Source organism: Scomber japonicus, chromosome 3 (assembly GCF_027409825.1).
Source record: "Scomber japonicus isolate fScoJap1 chromosome 3, fScoJap1.pri, whole genome shotgun sequence".
NCBI lineage: Eukaryota > Metazoa > Chordata > Actinopteri > Scombriformes > Scombridae > Scomber > Scomber japonicus.
The window spans coordinates 24,014,445-24,041,845 of NC_070580.1; the positions used below are offsets into that span (position 1 = coordinate 24,014,445).

Consider the following 27,401-nt stretch of genomic DNA (forward strand, 5'->3'; position numbering starts at 1 on the left):
GACACTAGAGGGAGCAATTGTTCCAACTTTTGTAGTTTTCTTACTGTTTAACAGTTTATAGTCTTAATGTTTTTGGTCTTCACACATCCTGTGATTTTAAATGAATAAAGTTTTCGACCAATTTACCAATGTTAGATTGGGACATACATTTGCAAAGAAACAAGACAAAAGTATATTCATAATTTTAATCCAGCTGTTGGCATTTGCAGTAGTAGAATACACACAATATAAAATCCCTTATTTAAAATGGGGCAAAAAGAAATAAGAGCACTTGTTGTCCAATGAACTTAGTCTGTAGAGTTTCAAAGGAGAGTTTTTAAACACATTTTCTGACATGAAATTTACAATTGTTCCTCAAATTAAGCAGATCACAAAATGAATACAAATGGTGAGAAGCACATCTTTTCAGAAAAACCTTGACCCTTACTATATTTTTCAACTTATTTATTTGGACAACAAAGGGATGTGCGCCGAGGTTTGCCTTTAAGCTGGATATTTTCCAGTTAGAACTTAAATGTATGCATTACAAGTGTAAAAAGTATTAGAAAGTTCATGGACCAAAGACAGTTTTCCTAGTTTTGCTTATAAACTGAATATGAACCTTTGGTTTGAGCTTACATATTTATGCTGTCTGGTCATTATTACAAAATACTTCACTCTGAGCAGATATGACTAAACAATTCTCCACAAAAGAAACTGATGTGACTGCAAGGCAAAGTCTCAGATAATAAGTATACCACAGAAAGAAAGTACTGGAAGATCAGGACTGTATAGAATACATTATTCTATGACAGAAAGGCTCTTAAAGTTTACACATTTAATCTACATATATATAAAAGTTATAACATAAGATTAAGATTGATTGTGCATGAGAGGTTCATACAACTGAAAGGCAATCTCTCGCAATCACGTAAGATGATTCTGCCTATACTAACAATTTCTGTAGCCTTTACATTACCAAATATATATATATATACACACACATAAAAAAAAAAAAAATCAAAAATGTTTTTTTGCTATGATAAACCTATCAAAGCATGATGGCTTGGATGTGTGTACCTACACAAGAGGTTAAACAGTTATTCTCAGGATTTCAGTGCTCTTAAACACCTACATCCTCACACTGATTAGTGCTTCTGGCTCTGACCAGGTCATGACCTAATGTACTCCAGCCCACTTCTAAACTCCTAAAACGCTTCACATATTATTCCTATGATAGTGGGATTGTTAGTTTGTGAACACATTCAGAGAGCCAAATGTTTGCTGCCAGAGGTTGTTATGATGATGATGATAATATTCCACTTTAGCTTTACTGGGGAATTCAGTATTATGGGATGATGAGGGCTAGTTAACCTGAGGGGCACGCATGATATATATAGCAGCCCAGTTTGAGAGGGCAAGAACCACCTGAGGTAAAGAGGGGCAGAAGTTTGCAAAGCTCACATCCTTGGAAACAAGGGTGAGAGTCTGACTTAGTAGTGTCATCTCTTTACTAAAGACGGCTGTAGAGAGAATATTACTAACAATTCTACGTCAAGTGAGCTGGTTTGTGTGTTTTATTGCAATCCCATTATCAATTAAGATTGGTGCTTTGTGTGGGACAAATGTTAGTGTATTGCCATTTCCACTCAGGGGAAATAAGATTTCATGATGATTTCTCTAGTCTAACATTTTAATCCAACTCAACCACCTCTGATCTTTAAATGCCACAGTTACCTGGGAAGACGGAAATCAGCATTCCTGCCTCAGTTCTCAATAGTGTCTTATGTTGCATTGTGACCACTTCTCCCGCCTAAAGCCTTTGAGAGGTTCTGTGTCTGCAGTCAGACGTGCCCTTTTTAACCTGAAACGTCCAAATACAATGTCCACCAAGGCCATCATCCTGCTACTCCTCCGTTCTTAGTAGCTGTTGCCATTAATCTGGTGAAGGCCCACCTGCATCATGTTGATCCCACTGCTGGCTAATCGAGCTATGCTCTCTGCAGATAAGGTTTCCATGGTGACAATGGTGTGCTGGTCACTTGCCGACACTGCTCCAGTGCCGGCTTCCGTTCCTGCCGCAGGGGAAGCAGCATCAGTCGAAACTGTGGTGCTGTTGTTGGCGACGGTCGCTGTTTTCTTGTTTAAGTGGGTTTTGATGTGCTTGGAGAGGTGGTCGCTGCGCATGAAGCGTTTTGGACACTCTGGGCAAATAAACCTCTTCTCACCTAAACAGAGATAGAAATAAAAGTCAGATTAATCCTACAGGAAAAAAAGGAATTGTTTAGTCTCTTGGTGAGATGGTTGTGTCTTATCTTTAACACTCCACGTCATATATTTGAAATATGTCTTGGAGTTGATTGTGACATGATATTTTGTAGCTGTATGTGACTAAATGTCACAAACTAAATGCTAAACGTCACCTGTGTGCGTCCTCTTGTGGCGCTGAAGCTCATCTGAACGGGTGAAACGTTTGCCACAGAAAGACCAGCTGCAGACGAAGGGCCGCTCTCCCGTGTGCCAGCGGAGGTGAGCCCTCAGGTGGGATGTCTTGCCGTAGATCTTCCCACATCCGGAGATGTGACAAATGTGCTGCTTCTTTTTAGTTGGGTCACTGTTTGATATACAAACCATAAAAGATTTAAGTATGTCTGACTTTTTTCCATGTGAAATTTAGAGGGTTCTCTGAGGAGAGACCATGTAAATGAGTGTCAGTGTGTCACAAGTAAAACTATTTGCTCCTCATGAACCTTATCTTATTCTAGTCAAGTAACAGTAAATCACAATAATATCAGTCAGTCACACAGAAAAAAAAATTTAAGATGCTGTACTAAAATCACCCACTGAATACGCACAATATAGACGTACAGCTGGTTGAGTTACATACCGTCCTTCTCCATCCTTGCAGAAGGGGCAGGTACAGGCTTCTCTGCGGTTACGTCGTCCTTGAGGGGGAGGGCTTACATCCTCACCAATGGCTGTACCATCATCCAAACTTTCACTGCTCATCTGCAATGCCTGTTCTCCTGTAGCGATGGAAGAGAAAATACTCAGGTGTGAGATAATGTCTTTATTCAACATTGCTTAAGACTCAAATAATAGTAAACCCTGGGGCTTCAGAAATGTTTCACTAGCAGTTTAAGTACAGTGAGACGTACCATTTGAATATGAATAACATCAAGTTACATGTGAATATACTGTACATTTAAAGGCTGGATAGCTGGAGCCTTTTTTTAGGCTTAAGCTTCAATACTAAAGTAAATTTTGGTTAAATGTCACCACAACAAAGCCTGCTGCATAGCTGATGTGAAGCACATGATTTCATAATAATAACAGAGAGATTCCACCCAATGATTGTGCAATGACTCCTCACAAACTTTAGTATTTCATAAAATGTAAACTGGCAAGGACATACAAATTAATGGGAGGGATTGTTAGTGTCACAACTGAAGAGGGGTTTAGACATGATAAAGGCTGCTATGTGATGGGAGGGGTCAAGTTACACCCCTTCCGACACAGAAGTTGTGGTTGGTCTGAACTACAGCTATTTGGCCATCATCTGTAGAGATGCAATACGAACAAGAAAAGAAAAAGAAAAAAAATTACAACACATGTAAACACACGCAGTGCAGAAAAGAGCTCAAGGAAACTTTGGGCCAGTTAAACTGGTTAAACCAGTAAAGTGTAGTTCACACACACAAAGGGAAAGAGATCAAATTGATAGATACAAGATACTTTGCATTTCATGAAAAAAGAACTCCAGCACACCAAATGAACCTAATTCTGTTTACATGTTTACCCAACACAATTGTCAATTGCTTTAATGTTGTATAAAGTTGTTTTTTATCGCTCGTCTAAATAAACAAAATAAAAGGTTAAGGTAAGGTTAAGGGTTAAGCCCCTTGTCATTTTGATCAAACCCAAAACAGATAAATGCACACTACAATTTTAAAAAGTAATGACTAGAAAGTCAAATAACATTCAATTTACAAATTCTACACTTTGGATGACTCTTGTAACATTTAGTATAAATACACCCCTTCTTCACACACACTGTGGGGTCCCCAGTCAGTGATGACTCAAAATATTTCCAATGTGTTGATATAATGTTTTTGCATATCTCAACTTCAAAACATTTGCAAACCAACCAAACAAGTATGTAAACATTTTTAAACCACATATCAATAATTCCTGGAAGGCAGGCTACTGACTGACCTCCTGCGCTGGCGATGGTGATGGGAAGACCCTGCAGCTGGTGCATCTGCAGCCCTGAGCTGCCGAGTGAGTTGAGATTTATGGTTTGAAGGCTCGGGATCTGCACGGTGTTGACAGCTGCAGCAGGTCCCTGAGTCTGGCCCAGCTGCGGGAGAGACTGCATCGGGGCCAGTGTGATCTGTGCTCCTGCTGGACTCTGGATCTGAATGGTCTGCCAGCTCACCTGGCCATTGGGCCCAACAGTGCGCAGCAGGATGGGGCTTGTGTTTGGCATAATTTGGAGGTTTTGAAGCCCTTCCTGGCTGAGAGTTGGAGCAGCAAATACTTGACCGCCTGCGGTCGTGACAGTACCTGCCTGTATGGTCTGGAGGGGTGTTCCACCTTGAATAATTTGCTGAGGTTGGATAAGGATCTGCTGTGGCTGCTGTCCGTCTCTGTTGTCTGGCTGTATAGGGACGCCCAGAGAAGATACTGTGTTCTGCTGTAATGTCCCTGTCACTGCTACATTACTGTTGTGTGCTTGGGTCATTCCATAAGAAGACGTCGTCTGCGTGGTGACAGTGGACGCACTTGTCATGTAACCTGCCCCACTGTTGGAAGACACTGGCTGCTGTATAAGCTGGTTTCCCCCTGTATCCCCTCCACCATTTGCATCTCCCCCTGCACCGCTGGCTCCAGCACTGACGGGCAACAAAGTGATGTTTCCATTTAGTGACACAGGCATATTTGCCAGGAACTGGGGCTGGTTTTGTAATACGCCATTGCCTAAGCTAATATTTTGTATGGGGATTGCTCCCTGAATGAGACTGGGCATTGTTATGATGTTTCCTGCTCCACCAGCTCTGTTAGTTGCAGCTATGATCTGCTGGCCATTGGGAGAGGACACTATCTGAAACTGCTGTCCTTGTCCTGCTGCAGAAACACCAGAATCTTGCTGAGCCTGTGCAAACTGCAGAGGTTGCCCATCTACTGTCTGAAACTGAGGAATCACCTGGTACTGAATGTTGGGCATCACACCTGATAGGGTGGTGAGCAACTGCTGACCCTGCAGTGATGGAGCCTGAGCAACTACATATTGCTGTGCCGCCTGATGCTGTCCCTGAGTGCTTACAGCAATTGCTGATGGTGACTGCACCTGTCTGCTCTTTCCTGCATCCCCTATCGTCATCACCCCTGAAGAATCGGTGGTGATGGTGTTGGTGCCTGAGGTCGCTTGAACACTGAGAGGGATAACCTGCCAGCCATTGGCACTGGAGGTGAAAACACCTTGATTCATGTCCAGCTGTTGCTGCTGGTGTTGCTGTTGTTGGTCAGCAGGTGAATCATTTTCTCCTGGTGTGTCAATCCGACTGCATGTGGCTGCCAGCAAGGCAAGAGGAGATGGCTGCTGTGAGTCCTGGAAAGAGAGTACATTTAAAGAAAAAGAAAAAAAAAAAGGAAAAGAGAAGGACATTAGAACAAAATACATCTATACAACATATATGTTGATGCTGCAGCTGTGACAAAATATATCAATATTTTATATTATTTTTTACATTGTACACTTACTGGAGGCAGTTGAAATAGCAAAGGAAATAATAACACCACTATAATGATGATAACAATAACTAATGAACAAACAAACCTTTAAAAAGTGCATTACAATAACATAGTTGAGTAAAATATCATTAGGATAAATACAGCAGGATAATGACAACAAACAAAAAGCAAACTACACTGCTAAAATAATTTAACCATGTGTAAAAGTGGATGTGATGAAACTAGGAAGAAGTGAAAGGACATTTCAATTTTAACTTTAAAAAATCATGTAAACACTTACATAGTCTGGCTGGCTTTGCAAATGCCAATTTATAACATGAAAACCCATTTTTGTCACTTAAGTCCCTTTCCAGCACTTCTCAGGGGCTGAAGAGAGAAGTCCAGGGGGGGAAACAGGGTGGGAGAAGATGGGAGGGACCATATTTTATTCCCACAGCAGCGGCGGGCTCGGCCTCCCCTCCCCCCAAACCCACCCATCTCCCTCCCACACTTTTATTTTGCCCTATAAACTGACACACTCCTCTAGCCACCCCCTCCAAGGCCAGCCAAATGGGCCGAGCGAAATGCACATGATAGTGCAGGGGTTTGACGGGAACACCCCGTGTGGGCGATTTTTACCTGCCCATTTCCCACCCCGGTGACATGTGCTCCAGAGAGAAAATCAACAACACCACATATGTCTCTACATTAGATTATGTCTAAGAGTGAATGAAACTGCACACAAAAACACACATCGGATCCAGTGGGTGTGAGTCAGGGAGTAGATGTTTCCCAGCGGACAAATCATCAGAAATGGCATTGGGAAGGACTTCTGGGTTTAACCTACTTGTGAGTTTGTGTTTCGCTTTTGACTGAAGCCTCCACCGCTCTCTGCAGCGGCCATTTCACCCTGCTGCTGATCTGCGGAAGAAGAAGAAGGAGAGTTTTACAAACATCACTTCTCTTCAACTTTCAAACCAGCAGACGCTTTAAAACTGAGTTGCGTTAAACCAAAAAAAAAAAAGGAAAAGCCAAGCAAAACACACACAGACACACACAGCCTTCATACAACTGACACAAAATTACCTTTAAAAATATACTATTTGTGTCGTCAACGTGAAGCAAATAAAAGACAAGTAATGTAAGGAAATGCAACCACAAGTGCCTGAAGGGCCAGCTAGCTTATTGGCTAAGCTAACATGAACTCACACAACAAGTCACACAGAGAGACATAAGCTTATCTACACTACTAAATGTAACTGGTTAGCTAGCTTATATGTGGCCAAGTTAAAGTGTTTTAAAGGCCGGTTAAAAACCATACTTTCGTTGCTGTTAACTAGTTAGTTGGCTAAATGTTGTTAGCTAACTTAAATACCGACAATTAGCAGATAAGTAGTTGGCCACTTTGAAACTGCTTGAGACGCCACAAAAACACATACAATCTACACAGTGAACACGCTCAAAGTCACCTACTTCACTTCCACTTGTAGCTGGTAACTTAACGCTTCGTTCACAACACGCTACTTATTGCAAAAAAAGTTCACTTACTGCTCATAATTTGAAGACGGGAGGAGTTTCTCTTCTTTTTTTCTCGGGGTTGACAACTTTTCACAACTTCACACTAACTTGACGGACTCCCACTCTGTGAAGGAGAAGGGAGGGTGCGTTTCATTTATGTCTCCGCGGAGCCCGGAGTATGCGCGGGGCATAAACTGCGACCAGCGTTTGTAGTATTTAATAACATTTTAGTGTATCTTAACCTAAGGACACACGTATACTGTCTAGATAGATAGATAGATAGATAGATAGATAGATAGATAGATAGATAGATAGATAGATAGATAGATAGATAATGGTAACATTATTTGTTATCCTATTTAAAATGTAATAAGCAATGTAACTATTTCAATTACTTAATCAAAGCAATGTAACCTATTACATTTGATAACTTTTCTAGTTAGAGTAAGTGTATCCATTAAGGCCACCAAAAGTTCAGCTGTTTTTCATGGATACTGACATGATTTATAATGGTATATATAATTTGATAATTTCTTTTAAAGCAAGATTTTTCTCTCATTTGAAAATGTATTCATTAGTTCATGTAGATTATTTATATATACTACGATATAAGAAAGACTGGCATGGGCTTAATTGCTACTGTGACATCATTTAAACCCATGTGTGTTACAAATAAGCCCATGTCATGATTTATTTACAAAATAGGCCTATACAAAATATTGATTTCAAAGAATTTAAAACAGCAATATATGTATTCAGTAATATGTCAAATATTAGATAGATAGATAGATAGATAGATAGATAGATAGATAGATAGATAGATAGATAGTCCAAAAGAGAAATTAAAATGTTGCAGCAGCCAACAATGAGGATAAAAAAGGGTAAAACAATGAAAGGCTAAATTATACAATAACTAAACTAAATTAAACTAGTAGCTCAAATATATAATAAACATTATGCAAATAAGAACTGAGCTAAGAATGAATAAATTCTTTCTTAAAATGACACAGATTAAAAATATATATACACCTTTATACAGTCTATGATATATACACTATTACTAGTAGTAGATTGGTCTTTCAAATTACACTAAGTAAAAAATCTGCCAGTCCAAATGCCAAACAACAGGAATTACTCTTATTAAATCAAGTAATCATTATCTGAACAGGGGATGTTTTATGTTTTTAAATTCATCTTAATTTAAAAGTGTTCATGCATTTTTGGTGACCGCACTTTGGCATTACCCCAACACATAAACAAGCGCACCTCTCTGAGAGCTACTTGCAAAGGATTGTTGCTGTGGTCCAATGGGAAAGATCGTTTCTGCCAACAAGTATCAACTCACTCATGTGATTGGCTCAGAGGCGGAGAAATGGGCGGTACCAAGCATGTTAGGTAGTAACTCTGAGTATGATTGACGTTGGGTTATCTGTTTACCGCTTAAAAGGCGTAATGAGTAAATAGGTTCAATAAAACATGAATATTTCCAGTTGTTCTGGCAGAAACACTGACTTATTACTTCTCATATGAAAGATGCTCCTCCCTCTGTTTGAACACGGAGGTGGGGACGGGTGTTTCAGTCGTGGCCATAGCCACTCCCTGGTGGCGCCTTGTGGGCTGGGAAACAAGCAAGGAGGCGGGAGGAGTCGGCCAGGGTGGAAGAGAAGGGAAGGGACCCCCTCCCTCTCTCCCTCCCTCCCTCATATACACACACACACACATATGCACACACAGTGGCTGATACCGCACTGGGAGGAGAAAATGGTCCTCATGTGGGAGGGCTTGTATAACTGGGATGTGTGAGGGGGCTGTCAGAGAAGCAGCACATGTGCCCATGTAAACAGGACAGAGGGTGGAGTCCATCCTCAGACCAGGCCTGCACCACCCCAATGCTGTCAGGTCAAACATATTCCTCAAGTTAGAAACAGATGTGACTTATTTCTCTTATTTATTTCTAACAGTGCACACACAAACACATAATCAGGCCTTATAATGTAGACTTTTATTTCATTTGTGTTGGTGCATGTGCCAGAACAGACAAAGACGATGGCAATAAAATAGAGAAAAAGTACACTAAAACAATTGTAAATACTAAAATAATGAGATACTATACAGTACACAAAAAAGTATACACATCTAGCCAAAGTTTACATGGAAGCAATACTGTAGTTAGTGTTAGTTTGCACAGATACCTGTAATGTTGCCCAGATAAGCTGATACAATCAGTGGTTTAGATTAAAAAAAAATACAGTGCAAATATTCATTGGCCTATGCGCAATAACATTTGACTGCAATATGCATAATTTGCATGAGAAAAAACAGGAAATGGGAATGTTTTGTCATCAGGCATCCAGTGCTCGGTGCACCAGTTCCCTGTCACTCTCTTTGGGTGAGCAAGAAGCACAATTTAGCAGCCAATAATTTACATCTGTAAAATGATGAACAGGTTGTCATATTTGCATAATTGCTTTCATGAAAAATGATACATTGACATAACCACCAGTATTGTGAACATGCCTGAACAGCAGCTCACTAGGAAGATGTTTAACTTAAATATTAATCATGGACATCCTTGGACTAGTCAGGTTTATAAATTGCCCCTTGTGTATGAGGAAAGATGGTCTGTTGATGTTTGGTACAAAGCTAAATTATTAATACACTGTCTCAGCCATAGTGTAGAGAGAAACAGAGGAGTTATACATTAATGTGCACAGAATAGTCAAATAGATTACTATAAGATAATGTATAGAAACAAGCTGGTTTCATGGCTTTCCTGGAGATTGATGTGATTTAGGTGAGATTAAAGAAGAAGTTTCAGGTTTTATATGATGATTTAAATTCTACACTTTTTAGTAAATGTCGTTTCTTTCTGATGAGTTCCTCTGGTTGGATGATTATGAAAACATGAGTTTAGTTTCATGTCTATGCAGTCACCCTTTAGTCCTCATGTTTTTTATGTTTATCATTTTGGTCTTGAAGAAACTATACATAAATTTTTACTGCATTTTTGTATTTGAAATAACAATTATGATTTACTTAAACCTCAAACTTGATCTTGATGTGTAGTATATTTGAGGTCTGTGTTATAGCTTAATTATATGACAGATAGACTGATTTAAGCTGGGTTACTGGGTTAGTTAATGTCATCCAGAAGAATATGTCTCTGTAACATGTAATTAACAAGTTAGTCAGGTTCTATTATTGTTCATTAAAGTTTATTTAGACAGAAGAATCAGTGAAATCATCTCTCTGATGCTGTAGCTTTAACCCATCTAAACCCAAAATCAGTTTTGTTGCAGGTGGAGAACCTTTTTGTGGCAAATTTTATTTTTAAAACAAGAAACAAAGTTATTTGATTGCAGCAGTTATGTGTGAGTTATTTACTTGTCTGACCACGGCAACAGGTCTTTTGGTGTCTGATAATGTAATAATGTAAATGTTATAAGTCCATGTGGATTGGGCTTTCACAGGCCTATATGCACAAGAATAATAAAAAAACATCTATTGAATAAGAAAAGCTTGTAGTACTTTATTATGAGTCATCTTCTATAAAGGGTTTACAGTTTGCAAAGAATGGATTTAGTACTGTTCATAAATACCATACAGTTTAGGCCATTGTTAAGAAGCACTTGATTATTAATCATAATTGCTTAAGGATGAATAGCTTCACTTTCTAACTGAGCCAATAGGAAAAGTTACTGTCAGCTGAGACTCTAAATGTTAATAATTAATAGTCATTAATAAAGATTCTTACATTATGTGTGCATGTTGAAAAGTTGTTAATAGTATAAGTTCTGATTCAGATACTCTGCTTTTTAAAATACAGTAAGTCATTGTGTTGCTGTGTTTGCTTATTATATCACGTTATTGTTATGTTTCCATCACATCTTTTGTATAGTTAACCTTTACCTGCCTTTGACATTTCCAGCAACATGTTGAGTGTGTCTGGGTTTTGTTTCTGCAGGATGTGTCGCAGCTGCGTCCCACGCTGATAACTGTGGTTGTTTCAGATGAGATGCAAAGTCACTTCCTACAAGCTGCACAGTGCACATCACCAGCGATCATTCAGACACACATAGACTGGATCTGCTGACATGCTTCAGAGCAATTTACAAGAAACTCGTCATTTTATCTGTGAATACCAGAACAGGCTGGATGCAGCTTGACAATTTGCTGAAGATTGCAGATAACTTTCAGATATCTCAGTTTGCCACAACAGGAAACGAGAGAAAGAGCGCCAGTGTAACTTAAGTGAAACCTGCGTCGATGGAGGTAATGTTGCTTTTCTTCTCTACAGTCTGTTCGCTTTGTTTTTTGTTGTAAATGTTGGAAAACTCGGAATACGTCTACGTATTGCAGCTAAAACGTCAATTAACAATCTGTAAAACCTCCAGACACATTTTCATTGTAGGGTAGGTTCTAGAAATACTCTTAAAATCGTATTTTATATTTTGGATGACTTTTATTATCTCTATGAAACATTGATTCATATTTTGAAAAAGTTATGTTATCTTAATAATAATAAGTAGTATACACAATTTATGTCTTATATGATGGATTTGTTTTTCAGTTCATCTACACATTACATTAGAATCCATATACTTGCAATTATGATTGTACATTCATTCAATATTCATCCAGTCCAAGTATTAAATTGAAGGTATTTGGAGGTATACACCGATCACCCTGTATTTCTGTGTTTTGCATGTCTGCCTTTATTAGGCTACTGTATGTCACTTTATATCATTTTTTATAGCTAGTAATTAGTTTACTGGAACAACTATATATTTTATTACCCTGGTTGCAGTCATCCCCTTTATATCGTTTATTACCTTATCTGTTTGTCATTTTGGTCTTGAAGAAATATTACATTACATTACATTACTCTCATTTTTATTGTATATTTTGCCAAATATGGTAACTTAGATTTGACCTCAGACTTGATTTTGATGTGTAGTGTGGTGTGGTGTGGTGTGGTGTAGTTGAGCTCTTTGTTACAGTTTCTATTATATGACGATCATACTGATTGAGGCTGCTATTAGCTTTTAAGTGTTTAAGTTGTAGCTTTAATAAGTTTTACTGGGTCAGTTAATGTCATCCAGAGGAATATGTCTCTGTAACATGTCATGAACAAGGTAGTCAGGATTTATTAATTGTTCATTAAAGTTTATTTAGAAAGAATAAAATGAATGGAGGATTTCCTGTATTGTAGTTTTCGTCATAGGTTACTACCTCAGTTTTTCAAACACATCAATGAAATCGTTAAAACTATATTGATCATGTTTCATCTCTCTTCTCTCGCTGCTGCAGCTTCAACCCGTCCGTGCTCCTCAGCTGTCTGTGAACTGAGGCCATGGAGAGTCCGTCCTCCACAGTGAGGCGGCGAGCCTGGATCAACAGCAGTCGACAGTGGCCCACATTGGAGGAACTGGACCCTGATGGACCACTGTGTAACCTCCCCTCTGCCTCTACAGCTGATGACGATGTCTTCTCGGAGGGTCAGTTCAAACCCAGCAGAATGGGACAGATGTAGTCACATATCTGTCCTGTATCTACAATTTATGTTTGATTATGTCAGCACTTTAATTTCTGACAGTATAAATGGAATAAAAGAAGTGGTCCAACCAGCAAGTGACTCAGATTAAAACTAAGATCACTTCTTCTTTTAGTAATCACAAAACATACAGTGTTACAGAAGTTAACACTTGTCTTAAGAGAGATATCTAGAGTGTATACTGTATGTTTGTTAAAAAAAAGTGAAGTCCACTAGAAGAACCAGAAGTCATTTATTTTATGAATATTACTCATAAAGTAAAGTGTTCTATATGTGTGATTTCCACAGGATGCTTCACAGGAAAGATTGAGAGCTGGCTGCAGGGTTGTGGGTGAGTAACTTTACTATGTTTGTTGTAAGATGATCATTTTTAGCTCTGACTAACAAGGTTTAAAGGACAAGGTGTCAGTCACTGGAAACTGGTTTAACAAACAATTGTATGTAGAAAGTGGAAACTGTCGTTTGAGGTCAGGTGTTCCAGGAAGACGGTGCAAAAAGGTAGCCACTGTATTGTTTTCACCACGCTGGCATTCGATGCATTTTTCCAGTCACATGTGAAGAAAACATATTTTGAATTCTTTAAAAACATAATGCTCCAAACTTTATATGCAGAAAAGGCAAATTTTGTTCTCAAGATATCTAACAGTCTTTAATTAAACAACTGTGAGCTGTCTTTTTATGGCAGTGTTGATGACAAACATTTTTATTGTCAAGACATACATGCTAACACTTCAACAAGCTTATATCCTGTGGTTGTTTCAGCCTTTAAAATCCTTTGTGTTTTATACTAACACAATTATATAGCAAAAAAACAAAGTTCCTTTTTCCTGTAATGAAACTGAATGTAGGAAGGACACATATTATTAAATATCTCATATAGCAGCCAGTGACAAGGAAGCTGCATTAGTGGTCAGTGAAATACTGCATAGATCATGTCTCATCACAGTAACTTAGTGTGCAGTTTAAGGAGTGGCAGCATGGTTCTTACTTCTCAGAAATCAACATGAAAATGACCAGATCGCTTTGGAGGTGTTGACTTTAATGCTGCCGAGCGTGTGAGCGTTTCAGCAAGAGGAAGTGTAGCCTTCATCAGCCTGTTGAGAGCTGATCAGGGAGTAGATATGAGTGACTGTCTTAAGCATATACTCCCGCATATACTGCTGCTATTGTACTCCAGATGAGGTTATCTTGAAGCGCTATCACTTCTTTGATAGAGGAAATGACATGCAAATGAAACTGACTGGATATTTGTGCACATTTATGCAGTAGAAATATTGCTATGTCTTACAGGTTGGAGGGATGCTCAGAGAACGCTAGGCAGCTGAGTTTTGGTGAGTATAAACTGAGATGAAGTTTGGCATGCATACTGCCTAATACATTTTTATAACCGCCTGTGTTGAAAAGTTCCCTTTTCTGTTGTCTTTAACCCCTTTCCACACACTTGTAACTAAACAGTGCTGCAACATAAAACCACTATATTACAAGTCCAGTATTGAAAGTGTCACTTCAAGTTATATATAAAGTATCAAAAGTTCAAGTACTTGTATTTAGAAGAAGTGGCCACTGTGAGTGTTAATAATATTGTATGTTGTATTTTCAGCATTTTACTGTTAACTGAATAGTTTGACCTACAATATTAATCATATTTGATAATTGCATCATATATTTTGTATTCAAGTGTTTAATGTGTAAAGTGATGAGTTACTAAAACTGTTCAATAAATGTAGTGGTGTAAACAATACGATATTTCCCTCTGACTTGCAGTGTAGTAGAACTATAAAGTAGCATGAAGTGGAAATACTTAAGTGATGACACGTATGAGAAAGATTTCATGGTCTAAAAGTGCTTTAATTGTGTCTTTCCCTCAGAGTCGGTGCTGAAAACAAACAACTGTGATGATGACCTAAGCCTTGGTGCTGATGGTAAGTGGAGACACATTCACAGGCATACCTGCACGCATGCATGCACGCATGTACACACCCAAACACACAGAAAGGAGGAAATGGGTGTAAAGGAAAATAAAGTGTGCATAAAGAAAGCTTTTTACTGTCTGCTGAAACTTAAGTTAGTTTGATCTGTAATAGTAGTAACAAACATGCAAAGAGACAAATCCATTTATGCATATCAAATATATATTTAATATTTCACTGAAACATCCAATGTTACACAGCACTACTGCACCTCTGCTAAGGAGGATATGTTTTGAGAGGAGGAAGTGTGGAGCAGAAAGTTCTTTTTTGCTATTTACTCAAAAGTTAATAATTTGTTAGATAGTTAAAGGAGTTTTTATATGAAACTACACTTACACATACAGTATGCAGCCTTATCAGGGCCCTAAATATTTACATTATGAAAGTTGTCATGGAGTCAGTAAATATAATCATTTTATAATTCAATTGGCAGGACATGTTAGTACTTACTTGGGTGTAAGTTGAGGTTATTTTAACTTTAATACATTTTGCAGCACACTTCTGTTTCAAGAAAGTATCCATAACAATACACCCTTTGTATCAGTGTCCCTTTATTAAACACGACCTACACGTGTTTCATTACATCTGCAGCTGTATAAAAGCTTCTGTCAACATGTTTGGACAAAAAGAAAAAATGAGAGTGCACCGTTAGTTGCTGTTACTGTAGGTTGAATTGACTAGGGTAACCCACCCAACACACACACATTAGTTTTCCAACAAAAATGTGAAAACATAATTGGGATGCATATCAACAGATTTCTCTTCCATTCTGAAATGAGTTCTCTGTTTCAGCTTGTGCGTTAAGTGGTGGAGCCATTACGCCTGGAGTTGGGTGAGTAGCAACTGTAATCCAAAAGATATTAATAATGACACAATGCAAAAAAACACAAGAGGAATGTTTTATCATTGATGAAGTGAATATTAGTGAATATTAGTTCATATATATTGTATATGAATCCATGTAGCTTCTTCTCATCACACTAACAGAGCTGAAATAGCATTGAGGGCACAGAAGTTTTAATAGTTTCATGTCCGTTAACATTTTTCTGCAAGGACACAGTTAATTTAAGTGAGCCATAAACAGTATTTAGGCATATAAACTGCACCTCCAGTCCAACATTCATACCATGGATCTGGTATGGTCTGTGGATTGATATTTTTAAGGGCCTGCTCACACCTGCATAATTACACTATTTCTATTAAAATGATTCAGTAGAGTATTTATTCATCATTTTATTGTGGGTATGTGGAGAAGTTTATATGCAGACTTGTTATATGTTTTGAAATAATATTTGAAATAACCTGTCTTTATGCATTTATATAATAGTATAGTAAAACAATCTCAAAGAAATGACCAGTAAGGGGATGGTTATTTGTCTTTTTTCTCTTTCTGTGCTTACTTTGAAGCCTCACAAGGCAGCCCTCCATCAAACAGCGACCCAGCAGACTCACCAGGTAAGTCATCAACCTTTTTCCCTCCTCATGATGAAAACATAATGGAAAGGGTAGTTGAAATAGTATCGCAGCAAAAATATTTTGTATGACTTAGTTTCTCTTTTAAATATTTGCAAATGGAAAGCAAAAACAAAGTGAGGTTTTTCAGCGGACTGATTTTTACTTTCACTCTGCAGCATTGTTAACTCTGTGTCATATGCATTTTAACACTTAAAATATATTGTTATCTTTACCCATGTTTGTTAGCACCCCTCGTCAGGGACTATGTCTGCCGACATTGAACTTGGGCCACAGCATGGCCTCCAGCTGTCTCTCCAACTCCACTTGTAAAACTGTATCAAGGTGAGACACTTCATTATTCTCTTAGGTTTCTTTTGGCTCTTGAATGACCTGCTCATCAAGATATAGCTTTGCAAATCCAAGTTTCTCTTTTTCCTGGTTCTATTTTTATTCTATTTATTATTAGTATTTCATCATGATGTCTTTCTTATAATTCATTTTAATGTATTTGTTTATGTTTAATTATTTGGTAAAACACATTTTAACTGTATTTTAAGTGCTCCACATGCCAAGATAAAACTTTTTCCCTTTCTATTCTCACATGAACACTAGTGTATCTGAGGTGCTGCAGCTGTGTTCAGAGGATGCAGAGGAGACTCTGTATGAGCTGGGTTTTGGCTATGATGAGCCACAGGTCACTGTGCGTATCCCTCCTCGCTTCTTCACCTTCCCCTCTCAGGCTCAGGGGATCAACTTCCGTCTTTTTCTGGATTCACAGCTGCGGCGGATACGAGAGGAGGATCCTAGTCTGTCTCTCGCTAGTAAGACCATTGATTAAATAAATGACTCTGCTGTAGATTGTTTGATGTGTGATGGGGTGATATAGCTCTGGGATTTGTGTTGTACTTGTATTCATTTATATTTTATTCCTTCTACAGGTCGTTTCAGACAAGTTCAAGTGCTCACCGCAATGGCCAATGCTTTCTACTCCCTCTACTCCCATGTGTCCCGCACCCCTCTCCAGAAACTGGCCACACCAGAATTCACCTTTTCCTCATCTCCTGTGGAAAAGATTGAACGCTTCAGGAACTGCATCCGCAGCGAGCCACGCTCTCCTGTGGAGAGACTGAAGGACACCGTCTCCAAGATGTGCCTCTACACAGGGTCTCCTCGTGGATCAGACTCCACCTCGCCACAGCCCTCACCTAGGAAAAGGTCAAGTCTCCCTGACGTTGTAGGTATAGTGCTGGATAAGGCCAAGACTGGGCCTGCCAAGAAACTGGATTTGGGGGTAAATAATCAGGGCAATTCAGCTGAGGATGTGAGGCAGGTTACGGATGTTGATACGTCCTGTAACAGTGGTCAAGAACAGCAAACACAGCAGACTGCGGAGGACACAGACAATCTTGTAAATGGAAATAAAATCTGTCATGAGGAGATGCAGGACAGTAAACCAACAGATAATGTTGATGATGATAAAAAAATCATCAAAAAAACAGACTCTCAAAGCATGATTAACAGTTCAAGAACATCTCTGGCGTCATCGTTATCAGGAGAAACTGTGATAGAAACAGATCATCAGTTTCTTTCATGTCAGTCTGAGCTGGACTCATGTTTGCCTCAAAGTGACACAAGGACAGCTGATATGAAACCAGTTGCCAAGGTTACGTTTGACCTAATCTGTCCACAGATAGTGGAGAGTGTACACCAGGCGCCTTTCTGCCATCAGCACGCACACACTGTGAAAACAAACACCGTACCTCATAGCTCCTCTGGGACAGAAAGCATAGATAGATCATGTTCTGTATCACAGAGACCTCATGTCCAAAACATGACTCAAACAAATGTCTCTGAGCCTGATAAGGACTCATACACAGGCTCAGGTGATGTTGCCTCTTCAGGGGAAGACACACAGGTGGATGTATCCAGATCAGTTCCTGTCCTTGACCCTAATGGTAGCTACACCCATTACTGCATCACTGTGACTGGCTGGGAAAGTGACAAAGTTTCTTCCTGTTCCTTGAACACACCACATTCCAGTCATACCTCAAATGCCAAGCGTGTTCAGACTGGTGAGGAGTCCTCTAGCAAGAACCAGTATCTCATCCCACTGACTCTTCAGGCCCTGGGGCACAACTCCAATAACCTACAACAGGTTAACTCCTTTGAGCTGGAGGAGGTACTGTTGTCAACATTTTTAACTTCTCATGTACATGTGGACTTCGGGGCTGAATGATGTTTTTTTTTTTAAACAATAAACAAAAATACATTTTAAAATTAAGGAGGAAAGTTGCACAATTTTACCAGATACTGTAAATATGCAGCATTCAACTTTAAAGCATGTTGCTCTATCTGGAAAGATTTAATCAGACTGATTAACATTTGTATTCAGTATTCACCCATCTATCTAGGCTTGAGTGTGTGATCACCATGAAATTAATTATGAAATTGGCAAAAGGATTCAGAAGGAAAAATGAAGCTTCATATTAATATTCATCAATTGAAATTAGGGCTGAAAAGTTTTGAAAAAGAACCTTCTCATTGCGATTATTTTGACTGATTTGCGATATTATAGAGGATTCTGATTTTGATATCATCATTATTCACATTTTCATTTAAAAATATATTGAAATGAATGACACAGTTTTTGCAGGTATCTGTGCCAAACAAAGACATTTTGAATATGAAATGTAGGCCAGGACATCTCTGAAGCACAACAATGTTCAATTTTAAATATTTTATACACATTTCACCTTTAATAACTATAAATATATAGATCACACTTTGGCCTCACTGAATGGCAGTTCATTTTGGCACTCTCGTGTCATATGTACTCTCTGTGGTGTTGAGTGTCTGTTGCTGCTCCACAGCATCTTTAGAAACCATTTTCCGTGTTTTACAACAAATGCTTGTTTTTTATGCTAGTCAATTTTCAAAATGATTTAGATTCTGCATTTACTGCAGGCGAAGCGAACAAAATGTAACTACACCAGGCTAAAGAACAGCATGCATGTTATTTGTCAGATGGAGCGGACTGTTTGTTTTTAAGATAAGAAATGAAAAATGAACTACTGATAACACAGAGCCACTGACATCAGTAAATATAATGGACTATGATGGGCCTAGTTTAGCTTATTATATAGCATCCTTTGCAATCCTTTGCAAGCATACGCTTTGATTTTGATGATAAAACAATATCTTCAGCCCTGATGTTGAATAACATTTTCATAGTATGCTTTCTATTTATATACAAGTCAAAAAAAGACATACAGTATAATCTGTAATATACAATTACTACTATTTTTCTCAATAGGTGCATAGTGCAGGAGAGGAAGATTTTGGACAATCAGAAACTACAAGGACAACAACCTCACCATTGGCCACAAAACAACAATATAAAGGTACAGTACATTAAAAACAAACATATATATATATATAAAGAATAATAATAATAATAAAAGAATATATATATATTCTTTTTTTATTATTATTTGTGTGTGATTTAAAACATTAGTTCAAAGGCAGTAAGTACAACAGTTTTCATTATCGATTAATCTGCTTAAGATATAGCTTAAATGATCAATCACTTATCAAAACAGTTGCCTTTTAATTATCTGTCAACTGACCAATCTATTAATGGACTAATTGTTGCAGGTGTAATACAGTTTGTGTGGCCACCAAATAGCAGATTCTGTTTAAACTACGAGTGAAGAAGAGGTGGTGTTGTCACCTCTGTAACAGCTACTGTAACCATAGGCCTGCACTTCTCACCATTGAGGATGTTAGCAGAAAGACACAAATTTGAATGAGAACAAAAGTTCTTGCTGAACCTGAACATTTAACCTGTCTTGTATTTAGGTCAGACAAAATGTGTCAGAGACTTTACAGTTAAGATGGATTTTTGTAAAAAAAAAAAAGGGTGAAAGTATTTCTGACTCAAAGAGACTTATGTATACAGGTGCAATTGTGCAGATGCATTTGTCATTGGGAATTGTGTGTTATATGTGTATATCCTGTATGTATATTCAGGTCAAACTGCAGCTGCATTTGTGAAGCGGTACATGGAGTTGTTCCCTGACTGTATTTGTGTCTTTGTCCAGGTGCAGTGGCCCGGGGTGACAGTATTCAGTCAGACAGCAGTGGCTACGCAGATGAAGAAGTCAGCCCTGTGTCAGACAGACATCACAGATGACAGGAAACCTGGAAATCCATGAAAACAAACATCGAAGGGATGTTTGTCACCAGCAGACTTGAGGACAAGAATTTCCTATAAAATATTTGGAAAGTGTTTCAGTGAAACCGACTACATTTAAATACCTTTAAAGGTTGTGTAAGACCTGGTCCCATGAGGTTTCAGAGGCCCTTCACTGAAGTAGATTTTTTTTAAATGAGAAAAGTTCAGAATATGCAAAGCATATATTTTATACTGAATATACATACTGTAAATAAAACCTTGATGATATGCTGTGCGTGTTGTGCTGTACGTTATTTGACTACATTGGCAGGTTCAATCAGAACTTGGAGCTAATTTGATTACGACAGTTTGCAGTAAAGTTTACAACAAAAAAAGCTTTATTGGAAACAGTCATTTTGACATGGAGCTCACATTTGAGTTCATTTGAGTTGAGTATCTGGAGTTTAATGTCAGAATTGATGTCAAGAGTGTCAGCACATTAAATTCAATTAAAATAAAACCCACAACTTCCTTATTTCAGTAATCAGAAAAACATGCTGTTCTGGCTTTCCAGATAAGGAGGTCAACATTACCTCAAGCACACTGCTACAGGACAGGAACTCTGTCAGCCTACATTGTGCAAAGGACATCATCTTTTAAAGTAGTGCCGACTCTACCATTTTCAATACTGAGACCTTTTGTGATTACGGTAATGAAGATAATAATTAAACCTCACACAAAGACACTACAGGTAGGTGGAGAATACAATCTGGAAATAATATTACAGGAATCAAGGTCAAATCGACAGAAGAAAAAAAATAGAATTCACAGGTTTCACATTACAAACTCAGCATAATGAACACAATTTGTCTTGAGGTAAAAACCTTGGACTCTACATTAAAATATGTGTTGGTTTTATTTGCCTGGTCAATAATCTTGAAAGTCAAAAGTAAGGCTTTGTTTAATGATTCATTAGTTATAACACAAAAAAGGCTTTATCAAAGACTCACATGATTATTTCCTCTTTCAGCCCGATCATGAATTTCATTTGTTTTACACCAAAAGAAATGTATAAATTTCATGGAGACTGTCTGCTAAAAGAAGGCTAATTTTGAAACTGCGATAATTACACCGACATGTGTGAACTACTAATAAGGTTTACATTCAATTGTAATATGTGTGCAGTTGTCAGTTATCAACACAATTAAAAACACATGGTATTATTTCTTTTGTAGTGTTTATGAATGTGAAAACCTGTGATGATCTTGTTGAGAGTTGGCCAACTGTTGCAAGGAACTCTACAGTATGAAGAAAGGAGTTGCACACATTAGAGCTTTCATATCTCCTAATAATTCTACTAACATGACAAGAAAGGCTTAATTTCCAAACTTTTACATCTTAAAACATGTCAATTGATTAAAATTGAAATGATCACAACAAAAGTCACATTTTCAATACTCATACAAGCTGTATGAAGGGGCAGTCTTTAAAACTTATCCTCTGATATTTATGCAGAAGAGTCCTTTTCTCTCCACAATTCATCAGCACGGCTGGGAAACTTCTTCTTGCACTGATCCACGTCAACAGAGATTAAACAAAGCACCAATCATGGAGGATTCCACAATCCCAATTTCTACAAACCCTTCTTTTTATTGCACCGGCATATGTGAGTAGTTATTTGGGAACTCACTGCAAGAGCACCGGTTGTATTTTCAGATAAAGATTTTAGGAAAATACAGTGCTGGGTGCAGATATCAAACAAAAAATTATTTTAAAAAAACTACAAATAATTTGTACGCAAAATGTCAGGGTGATGGGTAAATGAGTTTTTGGGCAACTAAATCTTCAATGGCAACAAATAAATATCAATATGATGATGATGGTGGGCTCCATAGGTTAGTTTGGGGACAGAAAAAAAAGTCTTCATTTCCAAATCTGAGGTAATTCAGGTGAAACTCATCACACGCGCTACGACCATTTCACTGATGAGAGATAAGTGTCGTCTGGAGTGGAAATTCATCCTGGCACATTGTTGTGATGAGTTTTAGTCTGTGAGGAAGAAAATGATGAGGCCTGTCATTTCCCTCCAGCCATTATTTTGAGGTACTGCAGTGCATTGTGGGCCGCGTTGGCGCGAGCAGCGTCTATGCTCGGAGCGAAGCCATGGCACACTGTGATTGGCTGTGTCGACAGCTCCACCAGACACTGGCAGAAGCCACTCAGACTGCGCTCTTCTGAAACAAGGATGAACAAGAAAAAAAACCCAAACAATCAAGAAAGACAAGTTCTTAGTATTGATTTTTTTTCTGCAGCTTGCTACAACATCAGAATTCAGATAGACTAAGATATCTTATAATATATAGCATAGTGTAGTCATAATATGTAGTATAAAATGGATTTTTATATAATAAGACAGTAGATGATAATATGTCTTATCCTCCACATCCATTGGCCAGAAAAGATCCATACAGTATATTTCAGTGGCATTTCACTGATATATATTATCTCCATTTTAAATCAGATTAGGGGTTTGACAGGTACGATCCTTTTTCAGTCTGTTTCTCACCATAAATGTCTCAATGACTACATTCATATTCAAGTACAGTAGTAACTCAAATACCTGCAATGCTGGATTTTCTTTTAAACTGCAAATGTATTTACCTCTAAATACATATATGGTTGTAACTACAAATTATTTTCAAAACCAGTTTTTTCATCACTTACTTATTCATATTTTATGTAAAGTGTAAAATAATGAGAGTAGCCCATCACAAGTCTTGTAACTCTGAGAACAAGAAACTCAGTGAACCGGTAGAGGTATTTCTACTTGATAAAATTAGAACCCATTGTTTCATATTTACTTGATTAATCATGTGAATTCAAGTGTGTTGATCTCAATTTATACAGACTTCATATAAACTCACTGGAAGCTGATTCCCCAACAAAATCCAATGCAAATTACAAACACTAATAACTCAAACATAAACCCATCTTTGAAATTGTCTGTCTGAAGTGTTTTCCACTGATAAAATGGCTCATGTGCACAAAACTGTGATAACACACAGCTGCCTGTCACTTCCTCCATATCTGATAACATTCAACAAACGACATGCCATTTGTTTTTTGAAATAACTGTATCAAGCTATGCTCATAATGCTTTACAAGTCTTAGCTTGTGCAAATGGTGTAAACCAGATGTGAAAGCAGTACGAGGCAAGTGACAAACTAAAAAAAGAGTTCTCAATGCATGCAGATATTCATGACTTCATACTCCTCTTAAGGGGTGTTGTGTGTAACTTTAATCTGCTACTGTACTGCATGTAGACTCACCAAGGTCCAGGTAACTGACGTCAAAGCACTGCTCTGTGGACAGGTCACTCAGCAAAGAGCAGAAGTTAGAGTCGGAGGGCATGCCCAGAGGATGGGTACGGAGCTGGAGGATCTTCTCTCCTGCAGAGTTCCGTAGAGAGTCCCATGTGCAGCTGAAGCCTTTACTTTTACCCGATTCAGCTCTGCTCCCCACATGCTTTGTGTGCAGAAGAGATGAGATTTATAGTGATTAATGGACACTGTCATTATCTGCCTGCAAGATTCATGAGACAGAGAAGTGGGAATGGTGCACAAGAGTCAAGTGCAGAACTTACAGTACTCTACATATATGTTTTTAAGCGCAAACAATTGGAGTGTTTTAAGTACCTGGGGTTAAATAAAATGCTACAGAGTAATGTGTCCCTCCTCTAATGATGACAAACATTCAACATGCAGGCTCCTCATAACTGTCAACTGGTGAAATGGTTTTCACAGACCAAGTTTGTTTCTCACCATGGTGAATGTGTCATCTTCTGCGTCAGCATCGTTGCTGGTCCTCAGGTCCACTGGGACATCGTGTATACGTGACAACATCTTAGCTGCTGCGTTCCTCTTGGCTAGCTTCTTGGACGTACCACTTCCTAAGGAGGAACAGGAAACTGTGAGTCATCTTGCAGGTGTTTGACTTACTGATTTTCATTTAGTTAAACCTCATTAAGTATAACAGTATGCTTGATACTGGCTCTAATTGAGCAATTACCAATTTCCACAAATCTCTCGACTCTGCAGGTCATGGTGAACTCTTTGCGATGTGCTGGACCAGACTCCTGGGTGACTGTGTATTCTGGCAAACGCCATCCTTTCTGCACCACCAACTCCTAGCAGATAGTCACATTGACAAATAATTACACAAACAAAAAATAATACAAGTTTAAACATTTCAGATGTTTAAAGTTGAAAACTGGGACGGACTGGCTAAACATTGACAGTATTACAGTATTCATTAATTATAAACCACAGTAGCTTTATCTTTGTTTCATCACCTGCAGAGCTCCTACAGGGTTACATTCAGATTGCTGAGAATTGCCCGAAGTCTTCATCTCTGACTGAGAGCTGCACAGAGGAGGAGATAAAAATAAACACAAAAGAGGAAGTAATGAAACTACAAGCACGTGTTCAGTCCTTAATGATTCTACATATCAGGCAGCAATATGCCTCATGGTGAGCCAGATACATTGAGCATACTGAGATCAGGCAATGCTTCATCCAAAAGGTTCACTTCTAATGTAGCTGCCAATGTATCATTTTAACTACAGTCAATGGAAATAAATTTAAACAGTAGAGAGGGAACTGACTTGTCTCCATCAGTAGGCACATCAACCCCAATAAACCCGTCTACTCCAACACCAAGTCCAACGGGACCTCCGAGACCTCCCTTGAGCATCTTCAGAGCAGCCTCGGCTGCTTTGTGCTTGGCTGCCTTCTTGCTGGGCCCTTGGCCGGTGCAGCTGATCTCTCCAACGGAGACACGGAACGTGAAGTTGGGCTGGTGGGCCTGTCCCTCGGCCTTCAGCAGGTCATACACTGGGGTCTTACCTATCCGCGTTCCATACTCCTGCAGCAGACTGATGGGCGTCTTTCCGGGATTCACAGCCAGCATTTGCTCAATACTATTTGAAGAATAAAAGAATAACCTGCATTAGAATGATTGTCAAGTAAATGGGTTAGGGTTCAGTTCATGATGACAGTCAATCAATCATATTGATCTCTCTGATATAAGAATATCAGAGAAATTAGGCAAACACAGTCAAACCTTTATAGACACATTTGATCTGCCTTCACATACTTATTTATTATTCACCACACATTTAACGTGTTTTTTTTTCTTTTATATCTTATTGCACAGGGACTGGAGTAATATTAATTGTGTGTATGTGTTAGAATAAAAACTTTAAAACCCATTAAATTAAAGTTTAATTAATGACAGTGAACTGATGCTGGGCAACATTTCTCTGTGTCACATTCACTTATACATGTTATTTTGTTGCTAGGTGAGTAAAGATTGCATCAGCCAGATTTTCAGTTGTAACCAGTAACTTTGTGTCAAAAAATGTGTAAATAAAATAAAGTTATCCCCAGATTTGGTCCCAGGCTAGCTACCATGCTTAGCTAGTTTAGCTTCACCTGGAGCACCCGGAGTTTCTCTTCCAGCTGTCCGATGCTGTCTCGTCGTTCATTCCCTATTTCACACAGACAGAGCCGGTGGGTTTCGGATACCAAATCCCCCCAACCAAAACAGACACTTGCTTTCATTAGATGATATTTTCCCAGCCAGATGATGAGGTGACAACATGCACAGAGCAGACGAAGCTTCCTCCCTCCGCACACAACGAGCTCTCATTGGTCGAGCTTAAATACTTCTTCTTCGCTGATTTTTAGAAGCAGTTTGCATCCTAAATATTGCATCACCGCCTCCTACTGGACTGAAAGGAACATTCATGTGTCCTATCTAATCTATGATTATGCGAGGCAGGGCTGTCACTACAGATTTATAGATAGGGGCTAAGTTTTTACTAGGTGGGGTCCCAAAAATGTCTGTCATGATTTTTTATAGTAAGAGTAGTAGAGTAGTAATAGGTGTAGGTACAATCAATGAAAAATATAGTTATTTGGTCGAGTTGGCACACAGCAGATCTGTCTTAGTTTGTATTAGGCATGCAACTTCCTCTTCTTTTTTAGCCTTTTTGAAAAAGCTACTCATCTACAGTACTTTTTTTTTTAAAGTTTGCGGCTGCTTCTTTCCCTTCTTTTTCCTTTTGTTTTGTCTTTCTTTTGGCAGCCTTGCTGGGCTTTTGGTTACTTCTGTCACTGTCCATTTTCCCCTAGTTGATCATTTTTCTCACACACTCATTAATACAACCTAACCACAGTGCATGAACTCTTTTGGAAATTTTCATTTTATAACCCTTTCTGTCAGGTGGAAAAATTGTAATTTTTCCTCCCATCATTGAGGGTCCCTTTTTGCTCCAGGGCTCCTGGGCTCGTATGGTAAATCTGACCATGACGTGATTCATACACAGACTGTAGATTAGTGCAATCACAGTTGTTGCTGTAGTTGCTCTTACATGTTTAATAACCTATAGTTGACAGAATGTTTGGGTCATAATGACATTTAACAGCACAAATATGACATTTACTTTTTTTCATTTGTTCTCCAGATGAGGAGATATTAAGGGAATGACATTTCTACAAATATGGAAGAAATCAAAATCCGATCCATCCCCAGTCAGAGGACAATAGTCAGTCAAAAAGCACAAACAAAAAGGCATGCATTAAATGGCAGTACACATGGCAATTTACATGCTGGGTTGTATTTAAATCAACATCTTTCAACTTGATAACTTCACTTCACAGTGGTTTAGACTGATCCAGTTAATGGATTTCTATGGTGGAAAGAAAAGTTTAAAGTCTAACTTTTCATCGTTAACATGTGCAAACTAAAATTGATCTGATAAACAGCACTTAAACACGCTTAATGCTGTTTATTTAATGCTAATTAAGTATTCCCATCTGTAATATAATATCAAATGCAGCAGTAAGATCTTACAACCACTTGGACCATCCCTCCCCCTTGTAAAGTGGTATATTCCATCTCCACTGTGTAGCTCATGAAGACTGCTGTTCAGGAAAGTCTTTTTATGTGTTTTATG

At 38.4% G+C, this 27,401-nt stretch overlaps 4 protein-coding genes across 7 annotated transcripts; 2 read left to right on the forward strand and 2 right to left on the reverse strand.

The window, feature by feature from the left end:
* Positions 1-171: 171 nt before the first annotated feature.
* sp1 (sp1 transcription factor) lies at positions 172-7,343 on the reverse strand. Its single transcript, XM_053316357.1, has 6 exons — positions 7,261-7,343; positions 6,560-6,633; positions 4,195-5,590; positions 2,867-3,005; positions 2,403-2,593; positions 172-2,207 (listed from the first exon to the last, which is right to left on the reverse strand). Exons 1-6 carry the CDS (start codon positions 7,265-7,267, stop codon positions 1,900-1,902), a joined length of 2,115 nt encoding a protein of 704 aa, XP_053172332.1. The 5' UTR covers positions 7,268-7,343; the 3' UTR covers positions 172-1,899.
* Positions 7,344-11,270: 3,927 nt separating this feature from the next.
* LOC128355974 (protein TESPA1-like) lies at positions 11,271-16,275 on the forward strand. Its single transcript, XM_053316370.1, has 7 exons — positions 11,271-11,502; positions 12,541-12,728; positions 13,073-13,115; positions 14,075-14,115; positions 14,653-14,706; positions 15,547-15,586; positions 16,162-16,275. The coding sequence occupies exons 2-7, from the start codon at positions 12,584-12,586 to the stop codon at positions 16,211-16,213; spliced, it is 375 nt and encodes a 124-aa protein (XP_053172345.1). The 5' UTR covers positions 11,271-11,502; positions 12,541-12,583; the 3' UTR covers positions 16,214-16,275.
* Positions 16,276-16,459: 184 nt separating this feature from the next.
* Positions 16,460-20,569, forward strand: LOC128355968 (protein ITPRID2-like). Of its 2 annotated transcripts, none has more exons than XM_053316359.1 (5): positions 16,460-16,551; positions 16,822-17,030; positions 17,148-18,388; positions 19,523-19,610; positions 20,310-20,569. In XM_053316359.1, exons 1-5 carry the CDS (start codon positions 16,505-16,507, stop codon positions 20,399-20,401), a joined length of 1,677 nt encoding a protein of 558 aa, XP_053172334.1. In that variant the 5' UTR covers positions 16,460-16,504; the 3' UTR covers positions 20,402-20,569. The 2 variants fall into 2 exon arrangements, with proteins under 2 accessions (XP_053172334.1, XP_053172335.1); XM_053316360.1 differs by having other exon boundaries at positions 20,316-20,569.
* Positions 20,570-21,485: 916 nt separating this feature from the next.
* tarbp2 (TAR (HIV) RNA binding protein 2) lies at positions 21,486-26,065 on the reverse strand. 3 transcript variants are annotated; one of them, XM_053316368.1, is made up of 7 exons: positions 25,876-26,065; positions 25,047-25,361; positions 24,735-24,804; positions 24,452-24,569; positions 24,205-24,332; positions 23,713-23,908; positions 21,486-22,617 (listed from the first exon to the last, which is right to left on the reverse strand). In XM_053316368.1, exons 1-7 carry the CDS (start codon positions 25,926-25,928, stop codon positions 22,460-22,462), a joined length of 1,038 nt encoding a protein of 345 aa, XP_053172343.1. In that variant the 5' UTR covers positions 25,929-26,065; the 3' UTR covers positions 21,486-22,459. The 3 variants fall into 3 exon arrangements, with proteins under 3 accessions (XP_053172343.1, XP_053172342.1, XP_053172341.1); XM_053316367.1 differs by having other exon boundaries at positions 21,486-22,614; positions 24,205-24,350; XM_053316366.1 differs by having other exon boundaries at positions 24,205-24,350.
* Positions 26,066-27,401: the final 1,336 nt, after the last annotated feature.

Excerpts from the sequence above, each read along its gene's own strand:
- sp1 (XM_053316357.1), bottom strand. Across the intron at positions 3,006-4,194 it reads CACCATCGCCAGCGCAGGAG|GAGAACAGGCATTGCAGATG; the intron begins GTCAGTCAGTAG and ends CCATCGCTACAG. Across the intron at positions 2,208-2,402 it reads CCACAAGAGGACGCACACAG|GTGAGAAGAGGTTTATTTGC; the intron begins GTGACGTTTAGC and ends ATCTCTGTTTAG.
- LOC128355974 (XM_053316370.1), top strand. The coding sequence starts at position 12,584 with ATGGAGAGTCCGTCCTCCACAGTGAGGCGGCGAGCCTGGATCAACAGC. Across the intron at positions 13,116-14,074 it reads AGCTGGCTGCAGGGTTGTGG|GTTGGAGGGATGCTCAGAGA; the intron begins GTGAGTAACTTT and ends TATGTCTTACAG. Across the intron at positions 14,116-14,652 it reads CGCTAGGCAGCTGAGTTTTG|AGTCGGTGCTGAAAACAAAC; the intron begins GTGAGTATAAAC and ends TCTTTCCCTCAG.
- LOC128355968 (XM_053316359.1), top strand. The coding sequence starts at position 16,505 with ATGGCCTCCAGCTGTCTCTCCAACTCCACTTGTAAAACTGTATCAAG. Across the intron at positions 16,552-16,821 it reads ACTTGTAAAACTGTATCAAG|TGTATCTGAGGTGCTGCAGC; the intron begins GTGAGACACTTC and ends CATGAACACTAG. Across the intron at positions 19,611-20,309 it reads CACAAAACAACAATATAAAG|GTGCAGTGGCCCGGGGTGAC; the intron begins GTACAGTACATT and ends GTCTTTGTCCAG.
- tarbp2 (XM_053316366.1), bottom strand. The coding sequence starts at position 25,928 with ATGAACGACGAGACAGCATCGGACAGCTGGAAGAGAAACTCCGGGTGC. Across the intron at positions 25,362-25,875 it reads AGAAACTCCGGGTGCTCCAG|TATTGAGCAAATGCTGGCTG; the intron begins GTGAAGCTAAAC and ends TTCTTCAAATAG. Across the intron at positions 24,570-24,734 it reads ACCCTGTAGGAGCTCTGCAG|GAGTTGGTGGTGCAGAAAGG; the intron begins GTGATGAAACAA and ends ACTATCTGCTAG.